Source organism: Boeremia exigua (genome assembly GCF_020726555.1).
Source record: "Boeremia exigua strain MPI-SDFR-AT-0100 chromosome Unknown C7974scaffold_16, whole genome shotgun sequence".
Classification (NCBI taxonomy): Eukaryota; Fungi; Ascomycota; class Dothideomycetes; order Pleosporales; family Didymellaceae; genus Boeremia; species Boeremia exigua.
This window is the reverse complement of record NW_025763533.1, coordinates 667,466-684,696: the sequence shown is the minus strand read 5'-3', so window position 1 is coordinate 684,696 and position 17,231 is coordinate 667,466. Positions and strand designations below refer to the sequence as shown.

Here is a 17,231-nt window from a genome sequence, read left to right as displayed (position 1 = left end):
CAACCTGTCCACACAATATGAGGATCAGGAGATCAACAATGTGCACAGTGTTCCAAGAATGTGAGATGGGTTCTGTAGGACATGGTTTATTTAGAGGTGTACACAAAATCATGTCGGATATTTCGTATGTTCACTAGAAGTGAATTGTTGTCATTATATCGAGCAAGCGTATCAAAGCATACCCATAACGGCTGCAACACCCAAACCAGCAATTACAGGGACCGCCGCATTCATCTTATCCGCCGCGCCAGTGCTTTCAGGAGGCGTGCTCGTGGTACCATTCGTTCCAGCCGACGCAGTAGCCGCTGGCCCGCTCTCCGTCGAACTAGGTCCTGTGCTGTTCACAGCCGATGAGCCAGAGAACGCGCTCAGCTTCTCCTGTCCCGCATAAATGACAATTTGATAGACTGCAAACTTCGTCGCTGAAGCAGGGAATGCAGTTGACACCGCAGACTCTGGCAGCTCGTCGCTGGTGCACCAAGCCGGGGTCGTCGTCTCGGACACAAGAGGGTAATTAAATGTTTGGGTGATGGTCTCGGTGCCGCCAGAGCCCCAGAGCCCGGTGCCGTAAGTGTGCGCATAAGAGGTAGTCATGTTTTCTCGCGGGGTTCGCCTCGTCTGTGTGGTCTCATATTCGTTGCACCGGGCGTACCGAGCGTACCCGTCGCCAAACGTTCCAGTACACGTTACTTCGGCATCCACTCGAGCAGGCTCGGTGCATTCAACCTGCAAGCCCATATTGCCTGAGGGTCCGCCCATAACGCTACGCCTCTCTGTCGACAGTGTGAAACCGGATGGGCCAAAGGTAAAGTTGCCGGCAGGGCCGCCAACGTGCAGAGCGTCCCGGTCGGCGTCCGCGTCATAGTCCAGGGAAAGAGTCATGTGTTCAGCGTCGGCGTTGATGACGGACGCGACGTAACCATACTTATCGGAGCCAGCGAAATTGGTCATCCATGCTGTTGTGGTGTAGTTGGATGCTTGAGCAGATGCCAAGGCTGCAAAGAGTAGTGTCACGGTGGGATGAACCATGGTTGGAGATTGCAGGCGAACAGTCGTTGGAGACTCAAACGAAGGCCAACGTCGCTATACCGCTGATCTTTGTGCAGCTCAAAGTGTTTACATAGTATTCAAGGCCTCCAACTCCGTGGCGCAGTAAGTTACTGAGCGATCGCTTTTCAGTTTAGCGCCCTGACGTATACAAGCACGCGAGGCTAAGTTCTGCTTCGTTCTCTCGGCGTAGAGGTCCATGCATCTCGTACTGGTTTTTAAGGCGATTAACTGGTGGAAAGGGTACGTGTGCCAAGGTATTCCGCACAGTCCGGGAAACACGGCGGTTGCCCCGTCGATCACTGGCTCACGACCGAAGAGCTGTTGCGGGGAGGTCGAGCATCTTCAAGCTGCGCCCCATCAGGTGCCACTCTCATGCCTCACCAAAAGGAAATCGGTTGTTCCTTCAATGACAGACAAAGCAGTGATCCCTTCGCGCCTGGGGAGATAGCGTCTGTGCGCAACCTTGGAAACGGTCGCCGGTGAAGCACAGCCACCGTGTAATAATGCTCACAACGAGATGGTTATGGCAAGGGAGTGATGAAGTAGGATTCCAGCGTCAGCTTTGTGCTGGTAAATCGAGCTCGCTCCTTGTTCAACACTGCTGTTGCGGAGCTTCGATGCTCGCCAGCGAGTGCGTGCATCAGGACCCCATCAATGTTGTAAGGTGTTGTCCCTAGCTCTTGATGTTGCATGCCCAGTGGGGCGCATGGACAGAGAATGTTGCCTGTGTGACCGTGACAGCAACAGATCACAGTGTTTGTCTCCTCTGACGGAGCTGGTTGTTGAACCGCACATGACAGTAGGTGCAAAGCATCGAAATGGCGATTTAGCTGGACGTGAGAAAAAGTAGCGTGTCAAGGTCGAGATGGTGAAAGAGGATGAAGAGATGGGGAAGGACTGGCAGCGCGGTTAGCGCCAGATCGGTCCGGGAAACCTCAGCCTTGAGCGCAGCCTTGCAGCCACTCGCAATCACAAGTGTCGGCTTTGTAAAACGTGCTCACCCAGGCTCGCCAGGAATAGGTCTGGTACGCTCAACTCATCTGACAAGCATTCAGCTCGAGAACCTGTGGCACCTGAGAACGATGATGTAATATAGCAACGACCAATCGCATGCGCTCGAAGTCCGCAGCGGACAATGGGGAACCGATGGCTGACCAGGAACGGGTCGATCACATCACAACTGGGATTGCGGTCGACTGACATCTCGGGAAGGCTATGTTAGGTCGTTCGGATCGGAGATGCCTGTCGGTCGCGTCGCGGTTCCGAGTGTTTATGTTTGAGGGGCTTGTTGACGAAGAATTCAAGATCAGCCTTTCCCCCCATTGCGCTCACTAAGCCCTTCATCTTTTATTCAGTCTCATATTGGAGCTTTAAGTCGCTGAATATTAACATCATGTCTGACAATCTCATCGTCAAGAGTGTGGCAGGCACCTGCATCACATTCTCGTTCATTCTCGCTGGTGAGGCAAAGAGAAGTGTGTGGTACCGTTCAGTACTGACAAGACCAGGAAATGCAATCACACAGTCTTATATGACAGTTCCAGCGCTACTTGTCAACTTCCCACCTCCAAGCTCACCTGAGCATAAAGAGCGTGCCCGCCTTCTTGGTCGCCAGTGGCCACTTTGCTGGACAGTGGGCAACCAATTTTTCCGCCCAATCTCCACTCTTGGCTTCTTGGGCTATGCGTACGCAGGATATGCTACGTACAAGCAGGGTATCCTTGCCCGCAATGACTGGAAGTTATTCGCCGCTGCAGCTGTCATGCACCTGGCCACCATCATTCACTCGGCGAAAAACATGCAGCCTTTGAACGACAAGCTCGAGGCTCTGGCCGGTCGAGCTAGTGAGACGGAGTTGAAGGAGGCAGAGAATGTCGCGAAGAAGTGGGCGAGTTGGAACAGACTGAGGCTCCTCACCCCAGTCATTGCTGGCAGCTTAGCTCTGTACCAGCTGCTTGCATGAATGATGCTTGCCAGGCCTGAGGAATATATTCGGGTAGCGAACGAAGTAATTGTGGGTGTTCATGTGAATCTCGGGTGATTGGAGTTAGGGTAGCAAATTTATCATCTACGTCCACTACTTTCTTCATTTGCATCATTTGTATTTCTATATTCTGACGCCTAATGGGCGCATGTTACAGGTTTGATATCATTCTGGCCAAAGGTTCATCGAGCAACGCTCGCAAGAATCCAGTAGACAGTTACTTGTAGGACTCAAGGGAAACTTATTCAATGATATTATGAGATAGAGCGAACGCTGCATATTAATCGTGCCACAACCTAGTTCTTGACAGCTTGGTCCTTCCAGCCGCTTCTCTCCTTCAGCCACCTCTCGAAATCACACAACTGAGGCTCTTCCTTCTTCAATCTGGCAATGTCTACACCATAGCCTTCATCTGCAAACCAGTTGATCATGAGGTTGACTTCCGTGACTGCCCACATAAGCGCAGAACCCATGAAGCTGAAGGCATATGGCACTGGCTGGCCGATTGCTCTCTCGAAGCATCCATTCATGTCGTCCATCGTGAGTTCGCTGCCGGCAAGACCCTCGGCACGTGCATTCCACTTCTCAGGCTCCCTGAACGCCTTGGCACCGAAGAGACCGATATCCTCGACCGATACCCATTGGTTCGACTTGCCCTTGAGGGTGTCTCTCATTGCAGTGAGGAAAACCTTTGACTTCATTCCCGGCTCCAGATTGTCCATGAAGGCAACAGGCCTCAGAATTGTCCATCCCATATTCTCGCCGTTCTTACCAGCCTTCTCCAACAAGTGTTGTTCGATCTCTTCTTTGGTCTGGAAATGTGGAATCGGCGTTGGGTTGTTGAAGCTGTGCTCGTTGCCGCCGCGGTCTACACTCGAGTAGACAAAGTGTGATACACCCTCGTTGATAGACTCATCAATCAAGTCCGAGCCCTGCTTGACCTCGAACTCTGTTGTAACTCCTGGTCCCATTGATATCTGGACCGAGTAGACACCCCAGATCTGCTCTGGCTTTCCGGCCTCCTTGAGCTTGGACTTGGCAGAGGTAAATAGCCCCGGTACATCGTTCAAGTCGCCTTGAACAACCAAAGCTTGGGGATAGCGCTCCACGATGCGCTTGGCTGAAGCGCTATCTGCATTGCGTGTTACGGCGAGGAGTGTGAACTGGGAGGCCGTCGGATGGCTTGCGAGCTGCTGTAGGATAGAACCACCCTGCTTTCCTGTAGCGCCCGTGATGAGGATGGCTTTAGTAGCAGCCATAGCGGAGTTTGTGTTTGGTTTTGAAGATGTGCTGTTCGCGAGCTGAAAGTGATGACCCTTAGCGCCTACGAAGCTTGTTCGGTAACAGCTACCAGAGTCTGAATGCAGGACAGAGAACAAATTTGGGCAGTTTTAAGGACGTAAGATCGATGCAAATACATCTTACGGCTCCGCAATCCACGCTACAGCCGTCCTAACATTTGACTCTGCGCATCCCCGCTAAAGTGCGTGCTCATGGATGCCCGTGTCACAAACATTGCATCGGCGGGCCGGTCAATGACCAGCTGTCGGAAGTCCGAGGATAGCTGCTAGAGACAGGCGAACCATGTGGATTGAGCGTGCAATTGGTGGGGAGGTGGGAGATCGCTACTAGTTGCTTATGTTAGAGAAAGCGCGACGCTAAAGGAAGGACGTACCAATGCAACCTGAGCAATGATCTGCCCGCATCTCCTTACGAGGCTGACATGCATCGCAACATTCACCAAGATGGTTACGAGCAGTTCGTGTTAGCTCAAACAAGCGAGCAGACTGATCTCACAGTCGGAAGCGGAGGGCCGATACCTACAGCTTCGATTTCGACAAGCCTGATCGCTTAGAAGTTGACAGCCTCATATGCCACTCCTTAGCTTCCATGTTGTGAACAAAATCCCGGACCTGGGTCCCATCCGGATCACCGTGCACGAACGCCAATCTTTCCCTTCGATGCTCAGCGATGCCGTGAGTCTCACCTTTAGCACCAATCGTCCCTACTGAGATTGGCTGCGTTTACCTCCAGCGAGGAGTGCAGAAGATATCTTTTTCTGTTTGGCTGTTCTTAGAGAGCTGCTGTGCGCTTTGGTCCTTTGTGTCCTATGATGGCATTGACAGACTGTGACAGCGAGGGAGTTGCTGCAAGACTTCTGGATGACATGCAGGAACCCCTGACGAATAATTCGGAATGAAGTGAGATTCTGTTGAGTTTTTCTTCTTCACTGGCATGGGAAATGCATTGTGGGTGCGAGTGCGAGGCAGAGCTCACGACTTAAAGCTAGACTGCAACACAGCGTATATCTTTCAACTCGTTCTAGTTAATATTGACCAGCGGCTTGGTCATTTTCACCCAAGAACTTCGATGCTTGGCCAAATATTTTCAAATATGGCACTGCTTGGTCATGTCGACGGCACGGTTAAAGCCACCTCATGCTCCTGATAAATCACGTGCTCATACATTCACTGCCGGAAACGCGGAGATGATTGGCTGGATGGTAGTTCGATACAATGCCACAATTTGTCAAAGATATTCACCCTCGCAATCCTGCCCAAAGCCTTATCATCTAAGCCTCGTTCTTCATATTGCAATACCTCCATGTTCAGCCTCGAGGCAACGCTAGTGCTCATTGGCTACGTCATCGACTCTGCTCCCTCGCGTTCATAAACCTTGCTCTGGAAATCATAAACCGCGCTTCCGTTGGGGAGCCGAAGTAATTTCAAAATCTGCGCGCATGTCTCGGGTATGCAGGGCCTACATGTGTCTTGCTTTCGAGATCAGCGCCCCGTAAGCACCAACATCAGCACCTCCCCAGTCAACTCTGCTGTGACTGGCGATGAGCAAGATACAAGGTGAGATTCAAATATTACGTTAGTGAGACTCGAATGGGCGAGTGACACACAATCAGCAGTCCTGAACTGGAAATGAGATGTCTGAAACAGAGTTGAAATTTGTGGCAGAGAATTAGCGCATGCAGGATGCTCAATTTGAGAGACTGTGTAACGCATGTGCAATATACATGGTACGTAACAAGTTGAAAGAAGCGGCTTAGATTTTCGGTGGTAATGAATATTGCTTTATCGCTAAACTCCCAATACATGCATTTATCGTGTCTATCGTGGAATCAGGCCCATAACCTACTCCCAATCACCGGGGCCAAGATCGATGGGCTTGTGAGCCCTCATGTCTTCCATGATCTTCTCGATGTTCCAGGGCTCGTACTTGTAGCCCTTGGGGTAGTTGGGCTCGTAGCTGTCTTCATCTGCCATATCGATGCCCTTCTTAATGCTCTCAGCAGCCTTGTGGTAGTTCTCATACGCGTAAGCCTCAGGGTCGTGCGACCATACCCACTTCGGTAGCTTGGGTGCAGCGCGACGTGGGTCGAGCTTAACCTTGTCCCAGTCGGTGTCTTGCAAGAGCTCGGCGTTCGAGAAGCCGAGCTTCTGCGCGCAGGAGTTGCGGATGAAGCGGAAGCGGAGGTGTACACGGACTGACTGAGGAATCTGCTCCTTGCCGCCGATCTGCAAGCAAGAAGCAATTGAGATGGCATCTTCGATGGCTTGCGTGGCTCCATTTCCGGAGGCCGGGAGGTAGGAGTGTGCGGAATCACCAATCTGGATTACGCGGGCGGCGGGTGAGGCCCACTTAGGTTGAGGGTTTCTCCAGAGCAGCTCGAAGTTGACGATTGTGTTTGGAGGTGTGACGTCGACAAGCTCCTTGAAGATGGGTGCCCATTTGATCTTCTCCATACCAGGCATCTCGTCCATACCCTTCAAGACTTCCTCCTTGTCGATGGTATTGTTCCAACTCTCCTTCTCGGTACCAGTTACCTGCAAGCGTTAGACTGCGATCGATTGAGATGACAAGCGGTACTTACATCGTGGTTCATAATCCAAACCATCACATCCTCACGGGTCAAGGTCAGAGCGTAGGTAGACGGACCCAGCCATGTCCTGACAATCGGCTCATTTCCAGGCATCATTTTGAAGAACTCCTTGACCTTGGGGTTCTTGTCAAGCTCCTGGATGGGGAAAGCAGCGCGCCACATGGCACGCCCAGACGGCTGTGCTCGAACCTGACCACCGACCAATTTCTGACTCTTTGATCCTACACCGTCGGCGGCAATGATAACATCAGCCTCATATGACTTCCCGCCTTCTGTTGTGCAATAAGCCTTGCCGGTCGTCTCATCCTCAGAGTAATCTACGATCTTGCAATTGAACTCGACTGAGACACCAAGCTTCTCCACTGCACTCACGAACATGCGGTAGACTAGCGGACGCATCTGAAACTCGCCAGGCGGGGTGTCGGGGTCCAGCCCCTGCGCTCGCAGACGGTCGGCGACCTTCTTGGGAGAAATAACAACCTCGCCGGAGTGCTTGAAGGTCTCGATCCAAGCATTATGGAGTGAAATTTTCTTGTATTCTTCGAGGAGTTCTGGCCAATGCTTCAAGAACCGTGTTGCGCTGAGACCCATGAAGTACATGTCACCTAATTCTGAGGTTAGTTTATGGCCTCACAGGACTTAGTCTCAACGCTTACCAGCTGTGTTGATGTCGGCATTCCTTTCCAGAACGCGAACATTATGTCCTTTGCGTGTGCATTCGAGCGCAGCGACGAGGCCCGCCAGACCGGTACCTACAATCAGTACTTCGATGCCAGTGTTCTCGTAGGTCCCCAGAGGCTTAGCCTCCATGTTGGAGTCGCGGGACGTAAGTGCGTGAGGCATGTTTGCAACTTTGATTCTGTCAATGTAACGTGACTACGTATAGTCCAACAGACACCTCAGCCTCGGAGATATTTGCACCCATCTTTAAAGAATCGCGCGAGCGCTGCTCGGCATTGGGGACCCCAGCGTGGGTTTCCGAAATCATCGGACTTCCGACCAGCCGGGCTAAGACGTTGTTGTTTAGTTTGGCTCACGGGGCGATGGGTTCCAAGTAACGAACGATGATGGGCACACCAGACGGAGATGGACAGGCACACAGAGGTCCATGATGTTGTCAACAGGGATGGGCACTGATGCGTTAGCTCCCGAGATTGACAGGGGTCGATGCTCACGCTATGGTTCCCCACACACAAGTCCGAAGGGCCAAGACTGCACAACAGTACTCTAAATTTACATCTCAGATTGAGGCTGTATTGTAAGGTGTAAGGGACAGTCATCAGTAGAGGGGCTCAGCAAAGACCCGACTTGTGCGATCGTACGACAGATCATTTCCCCGCATGTCAGATTTCGTGCATCAGAAGCTAGTCGGGGGTATTTGTGTATCTTATGTCAGCAAACAGACTCATCGATTACACCCATATACTAAGACCTGAACGCAAAGGAACTTGGAAGTCCGTGTCTTGGAGGCATCACGAGCCCAAGCGTGTTTCTTGGAAAGAGGTTTCACGTGGAGCCGATCGCGATGGAGCATAGTCTTCGTGTTCATCCGAATGCTACTGAACTTGTTGAAATCACTGTGGTCGAGGGATTGTGGTCGAGAGTTCAGACAGCGATGAGGCTATTCCTGTACCAGTTTCAGCCAAAAGCTTGGTAGATGTCAACAGTGCTTGTATCTTCTTCGCAGAAAGGAGTACCATGGTACATCCAAATGACTGATATTTGCCCTGGCCTGACACAGATTAGCCGAGTGTTATATTTGTGCAGGCGCAGAACCTAGGCGCAGCAGTTGGTGGTTCATGTGGCGGTACTTGACGGCGATCAACAACCGTGCTTTGCCCTGCATCACAGCCCAGTGAGATATGTCTTGACGATCTGGACATGTCATGGTCGGCGCCGGTAAGACCGACTTCAGCTGTTCATATCGGCCAGTCGGCGTGTGCTGTGTCCATCGATGTCGGCCTTGACGTAGAGATAGTGGCAGCTACCTAAGGCCGGACTTTTTTCCTAGCACACTCATTGGCAACTGACAGTCAGCATTTCTAAACTTGTACTGTTTAGGCAGTCAGTCGATATTAATGGGACGGCTTAGCGTAATGTTCGACATCACTGCCTCATGCAGTCTTATCACAGATTTAGCGGTCCCAGGACCTGGGGACCCGGACAAGATGGCTTCTCAATAAGGTTTTCAGGTCTGATATCTAACGTTCTTTCCGCCTTTGTGACCCAAAACAAACGTTCCTGTACCTTGATCTTTTCTAGTCCTGTCATCTTGCACCAGAAAGATGCATCCATTCACAGCTTACGCTGTTGGTGTTGCTGTCGTCGGCTTTCTCGCGTACGCACTCGTGGATGTTGTCTCGAAGTACAACGCCAAGTACAACTGTCGCGGACTACCTGGGCCGGCACTCATACCATGGATTGGACGCATCCATGACCTGCCCATCGACTTCATGTGGCTCAAGTTTAAAGAATGGGCTGATACGTATGGACCCATCTACCGAACAAAGATGCTAGGAGCGAACTTTGTGGTCATCTCGGACGAGAGCATTGCTGAAGATATTCTGATCAAGCGAGCAAAAGTCTACTCCGATCGACCTGAGATCAAGTCTTTGTTCGATGCGAAGAGTACCTATGGATCCATGGAGTATTTGCCTCTCATGGGAAAGAACCGTGAGTTACTGTTTCTCCTCGATTACGCTTTTGCTAATGGTTGCGTAGAATACTGGGCTCGTCAGCGCAAATTCACTCACTCTTACCTTACCGAATCGACAAATGCCAGGTACTATGGCATCATGGAGTTTGAACAGAAGAGATGGCTCCAACGGCTTGTTGAGAACCCAGATGACTTCTCGTTCTCGCTTGAGGATATGTGCTCCAAGGTCATGGCATCCTTGACTTGGGACGACCACACCATCAGTGTCCCCCTTACACCAAGCGCTTGGGGTCTTCTCACACAGATGTCGCCTGCTGGTCCAATCACAAATGTCTTGACACCTCTCTGGGATTGGGTTCCCGAACCCATCAACCCCTGGAAGATCCGTGAGCGTAAGCGCCATGATGAACAACAGGAATTCTTCATGAAGAATCTTACAGACACCCGAAGCAGGATGGAGAAGGGTAAGCAGAGGCCTTGCTTTACCAAGACGTATCTGGAGACTGCAGAGAAGAGTAACATCTCTGGTGATTACGAAGCGTCTTGTGTGCTTGGTATGATGGCCCTTGTCGGTATCTTCACAGTGACGGGACCCATCTACTACTTTTTGATCGCCATGGTACACCATCCGGAGTGGCAGACCAAGTGTCAAGAAGAGATCGATGCCGTTTGCAAGAACGGACCCCCAACAGTTGCCGACATGCCAAACTTGCCCATTCTGCGCGCCTGCATCAAGGAGACGATGCGATGGAAGCCAACAGTCCCAACTGGTACGTCCCATCAACGTGTGTCGCCGACCCAGACTGACAGTTCTCGTAGGTGTTGCCCATGAGTGCGAGGCTGATGACTGGTATGGCGGATACTTCATCCCGAAGGGCACCCGCATCTTGCCCCTTGATTATGCCTTCCTTCGTAACCCGGTCAAGTACCCCGACCCAGAGTCCTACCGACCTGAGAGGTGGCTTGAGCCTGGCTGGCCTACTTTCCAAGGGCCGCTCACCAAGTTCCCTATGATTACTGGTATGTCGTCGTTCGGCTGGGGGCAGCGTCAATGTCTCGGCATGTCGATCACCCGTGATGAGACCATCACTGGCTGCGGTGGCTTGATGTGGGCTTTCAACCTCAAGAGGAAGGTTGACCCTATCTCCAGAAGGGACATCGAAGTGCCCTTGGACAAGTCCAACTCGCTCCTTATTATCAAGCCTGATCCTTTCGAGATGGCTTTCGAGCCAAGGAGTGAGGCAAGGAAAGCAGAGGTAGCTCAGCAGTGGAAGGATGCCGAAGCGAAGGATACAGCCGAGCGAGCAGCGTTCCTTAGAGCCGCAGAGGCCAAGGAGGTGTTGGCGTGAGTGCCCCACGTTCCGTGTCTCGCCGACCCGGACAACGATGATGAGCTCGTCTAATGGGATGCATGGCGTTTCTAATAGGAGTGGCTTTTGTCTTTAGAGTTTCGAACGATGTACTGTGAGCATCGATAGTAGTAGTTGTAGATACCATTTTCTCTCACCATAGTGTTGCTGGTATGCAATTGCATCTGGCTTTTGACGAGCTGTCACCTTTGTTCACTGCCTCGAAAATTTCTCCATAAAGTAAAAGTGAGCCGAGCCAATAATTTGGCAGCACTGCCGATGGTGACGAGTCGGTCGAACATTACACAGAGTGCCGCTGAAGATGACGGAGTGCCGTTGAAGTGGGCCGAGAGCGCGTCTCGGCTTATGCTATTTCAGGTTAGCGCGGGGTAAGACGAAGCTCTTTCACACGGGCAGATGGAATCCATTTCGATGTGAGAGACGTGTCAAAGTCGAAGTAAAGCTGAAAGGCTTCTGGAATCCAAGATCATAACCGATCTTACCGCAATGGCAAGTGCCAGTCCCGAGCGATGGGTGAGTTGCTCTGGCGACGCGTGTGGCTATAGAGGGGTAGTCTAAAATTGCCCCTCACCAGCCTTGGAGCGGCCAAGCAGCAGAGCTTCAGAAGAATCGGGCCAATAGTGCGCGGGTGGTCCACATGTCGGAGAGCTCTTGTCTCTGTTTCGTGCATCAGCAAACGCAAGGGTATAAAACCCTAGAGTACCCCTCATTGAGCTTTACTTGCCCCATCCTTCTCTCATCAACTCCAACCCAACACTACAACACCACCACACATCACAATGTCTAAGTCCCAGGTTTTCTTCGACATCACCGCCAACGGCTCGCCCCTTGGCCGCATCGTCATGGAGCTCCGTGGCGACGTCGTCCCCAACGTAAGTCTCTGCTGCTTCCCATTGCCCCGCCGCCAAAAAAAGCTAGCAATTGGCTGGGTCAATAGCTAACCGATCAACTCGTAGACCGCCGAGAACTTCCGCGCTCTCTGCACTGGTGAGAAGGGTACCGGCCGCAGCGGCAAGCCCCTCCACTTCAAGGGCGCTTCCTTCCACCGTGTCATCCCCCAGTTCATGCTCCAGGGTGGTGACTTCACTGCTGGCAACGTAAGTACCGCAATGCCTCGTTCCGTTAGTTCGGGCTAATATCAAACAGGGTACCGGTGGTGAGTCCATCTACGGCGAGAAGTTCAGGGACGAGAACTTCACCCTCAAGCACACCGGCCCCGGTATCCTCTCCATGGCCAACGCCGGCCCCAACACGTAAGTGGCGCAGCTCCAACTGCTATTGGCAATCTCTGACGCCTCACTAGCAACGGCTCCCAGTTCTTCATCTGCACCGAGAAGACCTCGTGGTTGGATGGCAAGCACGTCGTCTTCGGCTCCGTCGTCGAGGGTCTTGACGTCGTCAAGAAGGTCGAGACCTACGGTTCCTCCAGCGGCTCCACCAAGGCCAAGATCGTCATCGCCGACTGCGGTCAGCTTGCTTAAATGCTTGCACGGACGCGAGGCGGACAAAAAGCATTCGAACAATGGATTGAAAAGTTTCAGGACACAAGTGAGCGGGATCTAGTATGGCTTCGATGCCAGAACAACCCACGGATACACGATACTGGCTGAGATGGAGTAAGGCCATTGTGTCTACATAACGAGACAATGATACTGATGACTTCGCCAATCGCAGCCTACTTACTTTTCTCTGATGTGATGTCATTGATGCTGATCGTCCAACAACCCCCTATGTGCCCTTGTTCTTAGGTATGTGTGACGTCAAGTGAGTCGAAGGTCAACACTGTTTCTATGCCGTGAAATTCAGCAGTACTGCCAGAGGCACCCCTGTCCGACAGTCTCTTAATCATTATGCTGAGAAAGGTAATGCTACATCGCCCTACATGCGTTTCTCTTGTCCGGGTTATTGTTGCTACCGATGCCACGGAGATGCAGCATAATTCCCAACTCCAGCATCAAATAACCTTGAGTCAGGTACGAGCATAAGGCTGAGCCCCACTGAGCTGTGCTTCCGTATAGAGCAGTCCTGATACCAGGCTGATCGTTGTATCGCTGGTGGTTCCTGCATCTGGAGTCAAGGATTAGACGGTCCTTCTACCGGTCTTCAGGGCAACGAGCTGGTTTACTAAACCTTGTATACAAACGATAGAATAAACTTCAACCCAAGGAAGTTTCGATCTGCTATGCTTATGGACATGAATCGTATAAACTCCTGGGTGCCTGGAAACCCTTGATAGCGAAGAGTAATCGTTGAAGGATTCAGGCGAAAGTGAGGCGGTTGGCAAGAAACCCAAAGATAGCCGTCCATATGCCTCGCCGCAGTCAACACAGATGGGCCACAGGCCTTCTGGTAACACATAGCCCCAATACGGGAGATGAGTATTGCAGTCACAGTGGTCTTTTCGATAGGGCTTCACAGTTGAAGACTTACCCGTCAATCTCAGCTACGCTTCACTGAAAGGTAATAGCCGACTTGTTCAGACCATCTACTTGCGGAACCGCAATGCTGTATTGAGCGAAAAGGACTGACCAGCTCAAGACGCGTACGTCCGTAAGCGTCGATGGGACAGTCAACAGCCCAACGCCTCGCATCACAGTCGACTAAGGGCAACTTCTCCGCACTTCACGTCCTGTGCAATCCAGGGCGCTCATCAGTGCTTGTGGCTTACCTTGCAGGGCGTCAAAAGATAGTCCCTCAACACACAATGTCGCGGAGCAGCCTTGGGCATACACACAGCATAAGCGTGCAAGGGAAGCGGGCGCGGGGGATGATGAGTAGTTCGGATCGAGTAACGGGTACACAGCCAAGTGGTCGGATTGAACATGATGCCTAATCGTCCAGTGAAACTTGGTGTGTGTCGATCAATAAATCAAGGCCTGTCTGCAAGGCAAGGTGTCATCGTGTGAGGCGTTCGACAACCTTACGTAGTACGCTTGTTCATGCGTTTTAATGCGTCCGCAGCTCTTGACGCGCGCTCTGGAAGGATCGGAGAGGCAAAGACGGGGCGGGGAAAGGGTAGAGGGTCCACAAGGAAGGATTGACGTATGGGATGAGTGGGACGGAGATTCGAATCGAACCTGGTGTCCATGATGCTGGGTGAACGTGTTCCCACCCGAGTGCTTCTGCTAGTCCACAGTTTGGAAGTTGAGATACGAGCACATCGATGGTGTCGTGGCTGCAGTCTATATGGGCCACCACGTACTTGGCGCTGATTGGCTCAACAGATGCACAATGAGGCAGTTCCTGGGGATGTGGAGCACTTTGGACTGCAGTTTGAGCGTCAGGGGAAGCAAATCCAAATGACCCGCAGTACCAAGCTGTTGGAAGAGTTGCAACTGGGCATCAAATTCGGTGCTGTGACCAGTCACGTGCAGATTAGCGTAGTCCCGAGAGGTCGTGTGTTCAGCGGGCACCTCCGACTTTCTGAAAAACCTGACTGCTTGTACCCAGGCTGGGAGCATCAGATGCTCGTGTCACCCTATGACGGACTGTTGAGATCTCGCCCTTTCTTGCAAGGAGATCGGTGCTGGGAAAGGATGGGCGTCCGCTTCTAGCCCGCCTCTCGAATGGCGGTCACACCAGCCCTACACTCGATAGAGAAGGCCGCATATTTCCGATAATCGCAGGGGACTCGCCCGCAAAACATGTCGTCACAGCGAATGTTGTCGCGAAAATGGGGACGTGTCTGCTCACTCTCTGCTGACTGCCGGGATAGCTTGTCGAAAATAAGAAGGGACCGCTGGCACGTGGAACGGACGATCAGCCATGGGAGCGTCCCGCCGTTTGGCGTCCCGCCTTGCGCAGTTCGTGCCGGGCTGGGTAGCCCGGCGGATTCGGCGGTGTCACTGTCCGCTGAAGCAGTCGATGTTGCAGAGCAGCACTTATTTTGCGTCGCTGAGTGAGCGTTTGCTGCAGCCGCACAGCTACTGAAGTATGCTCTGTAGTCCCCGATGATGCAGCTCCTTCCGGCCGCGAAGTGGTGTGCTGAGCGTTGCGCGAGGAGTCAAGCTGATGAATCTGGCGGCTGGCAGGCGACGCATGATTCGCTAGCCGCCAGGGAGGCTGGCAAGTCAGCGGGTCTGGCCTTCACACGCCGGCGCCCTTCCGCGTCTCGGATTCGCTGTCAAGTGCAGCGTTGTGCAGGCCAAGGGAATAGCGGTTGCAGTGATTGCATGAAGATGCAGGCATGTTCGTTGGCAGCGATCGAGATGCTGGAAGCAGGATCGCCCGTAACGACCTTCAGCGAGTCCCTCCAGGCGGCCGCGACAATAACACCCCACGCCGTGTTGCTGCGCCATTATTATCGTTGCATGCCTACGCAAAGCCTCGAATTCCTATTAATCCCATTCGGTCCCTGCGGCGCCTCGTGCCAGGTCACCCTTCCATGCGCTGTCTGATCGCTGCGCCTGCTTCATTCTAGGCAGTCCCACATATACATACGCTGTGCGATACATGGCTGCTCAATAAGCATCTCATCTTGCATTAACAAGGAGTCTTTCTATTCACTCTATCATTCGCCAATACCCACACCAACATACATATCATGTCGCGAAACGTACATTGGCGACAACACCAGTCGAGTAATAGCACGCACTCTGGCCGGAGTGCCGACAGCGATCACTCGTACGAGACGGCACCAACCGAGTACAGCGACAGAAGACCATCTCTGGCGCATAGCGAGACGTGCTACGCACGTGTAGAAGGCCGACAGGACTATTTTGCGAGCAGAGATGGTCGCAACAAGTACGCGCAGCCAGCGCGTAGTTCGGTTGACACATACGCCTCTACTTCGGATGAAGATCTCGACGACGACGCAGATAATGTGCCAGAGTATGACGTGCCCCAATACCACCACGACCCGCTGCCAACCGATGCCATTCCTACTACGCCCCGCGACTTCGCTGAGCTATTTCCGACCTCCAAGCGCATATCCATACGACATGACGATGCGACAATAGACGGGAATATGAACCTGAGGGTTGACACGCAAATTGAGGAACGACACCACAAAAAGCAAAACTACACCCTGTATCACTTGCGCATGCAAGACTTGCGAACCCGTGATTTTTCCCTGCGACGATACTGTCGGGAATCTGGACGAGAGGTCTGTCACTCAATACGGAAATACCAAAGTCCGCCTCAGGAAAAGCGGCCGGTATTGCAACGCGCAAGCACAGCCCTGGCTAATCTAGTTCACAAGTCCGAGTTCCGTCCTTCAAGCGCAGCTGGACTCAAGCGCTCAGACTCTGGGTATGAGTCTGTGCAAGGTCGCGTAGAGGATGACGAGGATGAGAAAGAAGACCCACGCCCTAAGAGCGCAGGCTATTTCAAGGGCCGTGCACTGCTCCCTACAAACACGCTCAAGCTAGAGTTCTCTAACTACGCACATATGGAAGTAAAGAGGAGAGGTGCCAAGTCCCACAAAAAGTACACCTTCGAGTATTGGGGCAGCGACTACTCGTGGAAACGCATAGTCAAGAAAGAGCGTGACCAGGAGACAGTGTCGTACTATCTTGTCCGTGACGACAACGAAAAAGAGCCACTGGCTCATATCTGTCCTGTTCGATTGACCCAGGCTGAGGCCCGTGAGGAGGCAGCACGTGGAGGATGGGTCCCTCCAAGCTATTTGCGTATCACCGATGACCAGATCTTACGTTCTGAATCGGACATTGCAGAGTAAGTGAAGCATAGTACGCCGCCGAGGCACTACTGACGATGAGTGCAGTGTTGTTGTTGCTACAGGCCTCATGGCCCTTGTGGATGACTGTATCAAACGCCGTTTCTCTGCCAAGCAGGCCGCTCAGTTACACATTCCGTTGATCCGGAGCGCTTCGCTGAAGATGAACATGGAGTACATTGGTCCCAAACGGCTCATCGATGAGATGTTCAGCCGAAATACCCGCGGCGGGAGTCCAAGCAAACAACCGTCAGCGTTACGCCGTACTTCTGTTCAAGCTTAGCACTTCCCCGCTGGGAATAATGTTTGTATGTTGGGGCTTGCCCCGCTGGCGGGAGACCCGCTCGTTCGGTAAACTGCAGCTTCGTTTCGTACATGATTTTCCTTCCGCCGTCAGACCTGTTCTGTTGGGCTTGTGGGGACGCAGCTTGCCGCCGCTATCCTCGTGTCGTTAGTACCGCACGTGAGCTCGATCTCATGCATTCGGCCGGAGTTTGAGGCTCCATCATGCATGATGGTCTTACAGTATTTGCTTTATTGGGATTGGCCGTCTTTCTTCCCCTTGGAAGATGGACCGCACAGCATTGGTACATTTGGCTCGC

At 52.5% G+C, this 17,231-nt stretch overlaps 7 protein-coding genes across 7 annotated transcripts; 4 read left to right on the top strand and 3 right to left on the bottom strand.

Moving 5' to 3' along the window:
• Nucleotides 1-154: 154 nt before the first annotated feature.
• Nucleotides 155-1,300, bottom strand: C7974DRAFT_90183 (uncharacterized protein). Its single transcript, XM_046147470.1, has one exon. It carries the CDS (start codon nucleotides 1,027-1,029, stop codon nucleotides 172-174), a length of 858 nt encoding a protein of 285 aa, XP_045991070.1. The 5' UTR covers nucleotides 1,030-1,300; the 3' UTR covers nucleotides 155-171.
• A 1,048-nt stretch (nucleotides 1,301-2,348) lies between these two features.
• C7974DRAFT_90325 (uncharacterized protein) lies at nucleotides 2,349-3,172 on the top strand. Its single transcript, XM_046147474.1, has 2 exons — nucleotides 2,349-2,510; nucleotides 2,559-3,172. Exons 1-2 carry the CDS (start codon nucleotides 2,444-2,446, stop codon nucleotides 3,011-3,013), a joined length of 522 nt encoding a protein of 173 aa, XP_045991069.1. The 5' UTR covers nucleotides 2,349-2,443; the 3' UTR covers nucleotides 3,014-3,172.
• Nucleotides 3,161-4,700, bottom strand: C7974DRAFT_90191 (uncharacterized protein). Its single transcript, XM_046147471.1, has one exon. The coding sequence runs from the start codon at nucleotides 4,291-4,293 to the stop codon at nucleotides 3,331-3,333; it is 963 nt and encodes a 320-aa protein (XP_045991068.1). The 5' UTR covers nucleotides 4,294-4,700; the 3' UTR covers nucleotides 3,161-3,330.
• A 1,220-nt stretch (nucleotides 4,701-5,920) lies between these two features.
• Nucleotides 5,921-7,859, bottom strand: C7974DRAFT_90307 (uncharacterized protein). Its single transcript, XM_046147473.1, has 3 exons — nucleotides 7,583-7,859; nucleotides 6,918-7,531; nucleotides 5,921-6,870 (listed from the first exon to the last, which is right to left on the bottom strand). The coding sequence occupies exons 1-3, from the start codon at nucleotides 7,767-7,769 to the stop codon at nucleotides 6,178-6,180; spliced, it is 1,494 nt and encodes a 497-aa protein (XP_045991067.1). The 5' UTR covers nucleotides 7,770-7,859; the 3' UTR covers nucleotides 5,921-6,177.
• Nucleotides 7,860-8,928: 1,069 nt separating this feature from the next.
• C7974DRAFT_445926 (cytochrome P450) lies at nucleotides 8,929-10,919 on the top strand (the record flags this gene model as incomplete). Its single annotated transcript, XM_046145569.1, has 3 exons — nucleotides 8,929-9,599; nucleotides 9,648-10,352; nucleotides 10,393-10,919. Coding segments are annotated over exons 1-3 (1,620 nt in total), but the record flags the coding sequence as incomplete, so codon positions are not given.
• A 666-nt stretch (nucleotides 10,920-11,585) lies between these two features.
• On the top strand, nucleotides 11,586-12,627 carry C7974DRAFT_406892 (cyclophilin-like domain-containing protein). Its single transcript, XM_046143182.1, has 4 exons — nucleotides 11,586-11,824; nucleotides 11,909-12,049; nucleotides 12,099-12,205; nucleotides 12,256-12,627. The coding sequence occupies exons 1-4, from the start codon at nucleotides 11,732-11,734 to the stop codon at nucleotides 12,431-12,433; spliced, it is 519 nt and encodes a 172-aa protein (XP_045991065.1). The 5' UTR covers nucleotides 11,586-11,731; the 3' UTR covers nucleotides 12,434-12,627.
• Nucleotides 12,628-15,312: 2,685 nt separating this feature from the next.
• On the top strand, nucleotides 15,313-16,989 carry C7974DRAFT_90150 (uncharacterized protein). The gene is made up of 2 exons (XM_046147469.1): nucleotides 15,313-16,628; nucleotides 16,678-16,989. Exons 1-2 carry the CDS (start codon nucleotides 15,496-15,498, stop codon nucleotides 16,910-16,912), a joined length of 1,368 nt encoding a protein of 455 aa, XP_045991064.1. The 5' UTR covers nucleotides 15,313-15,495; the 3' UTR covers nucleotides 16,913-16,989.
• The last annotated feature ends 242 nt before the right edge of the window (nucleotides 16,990-17,231 follow it).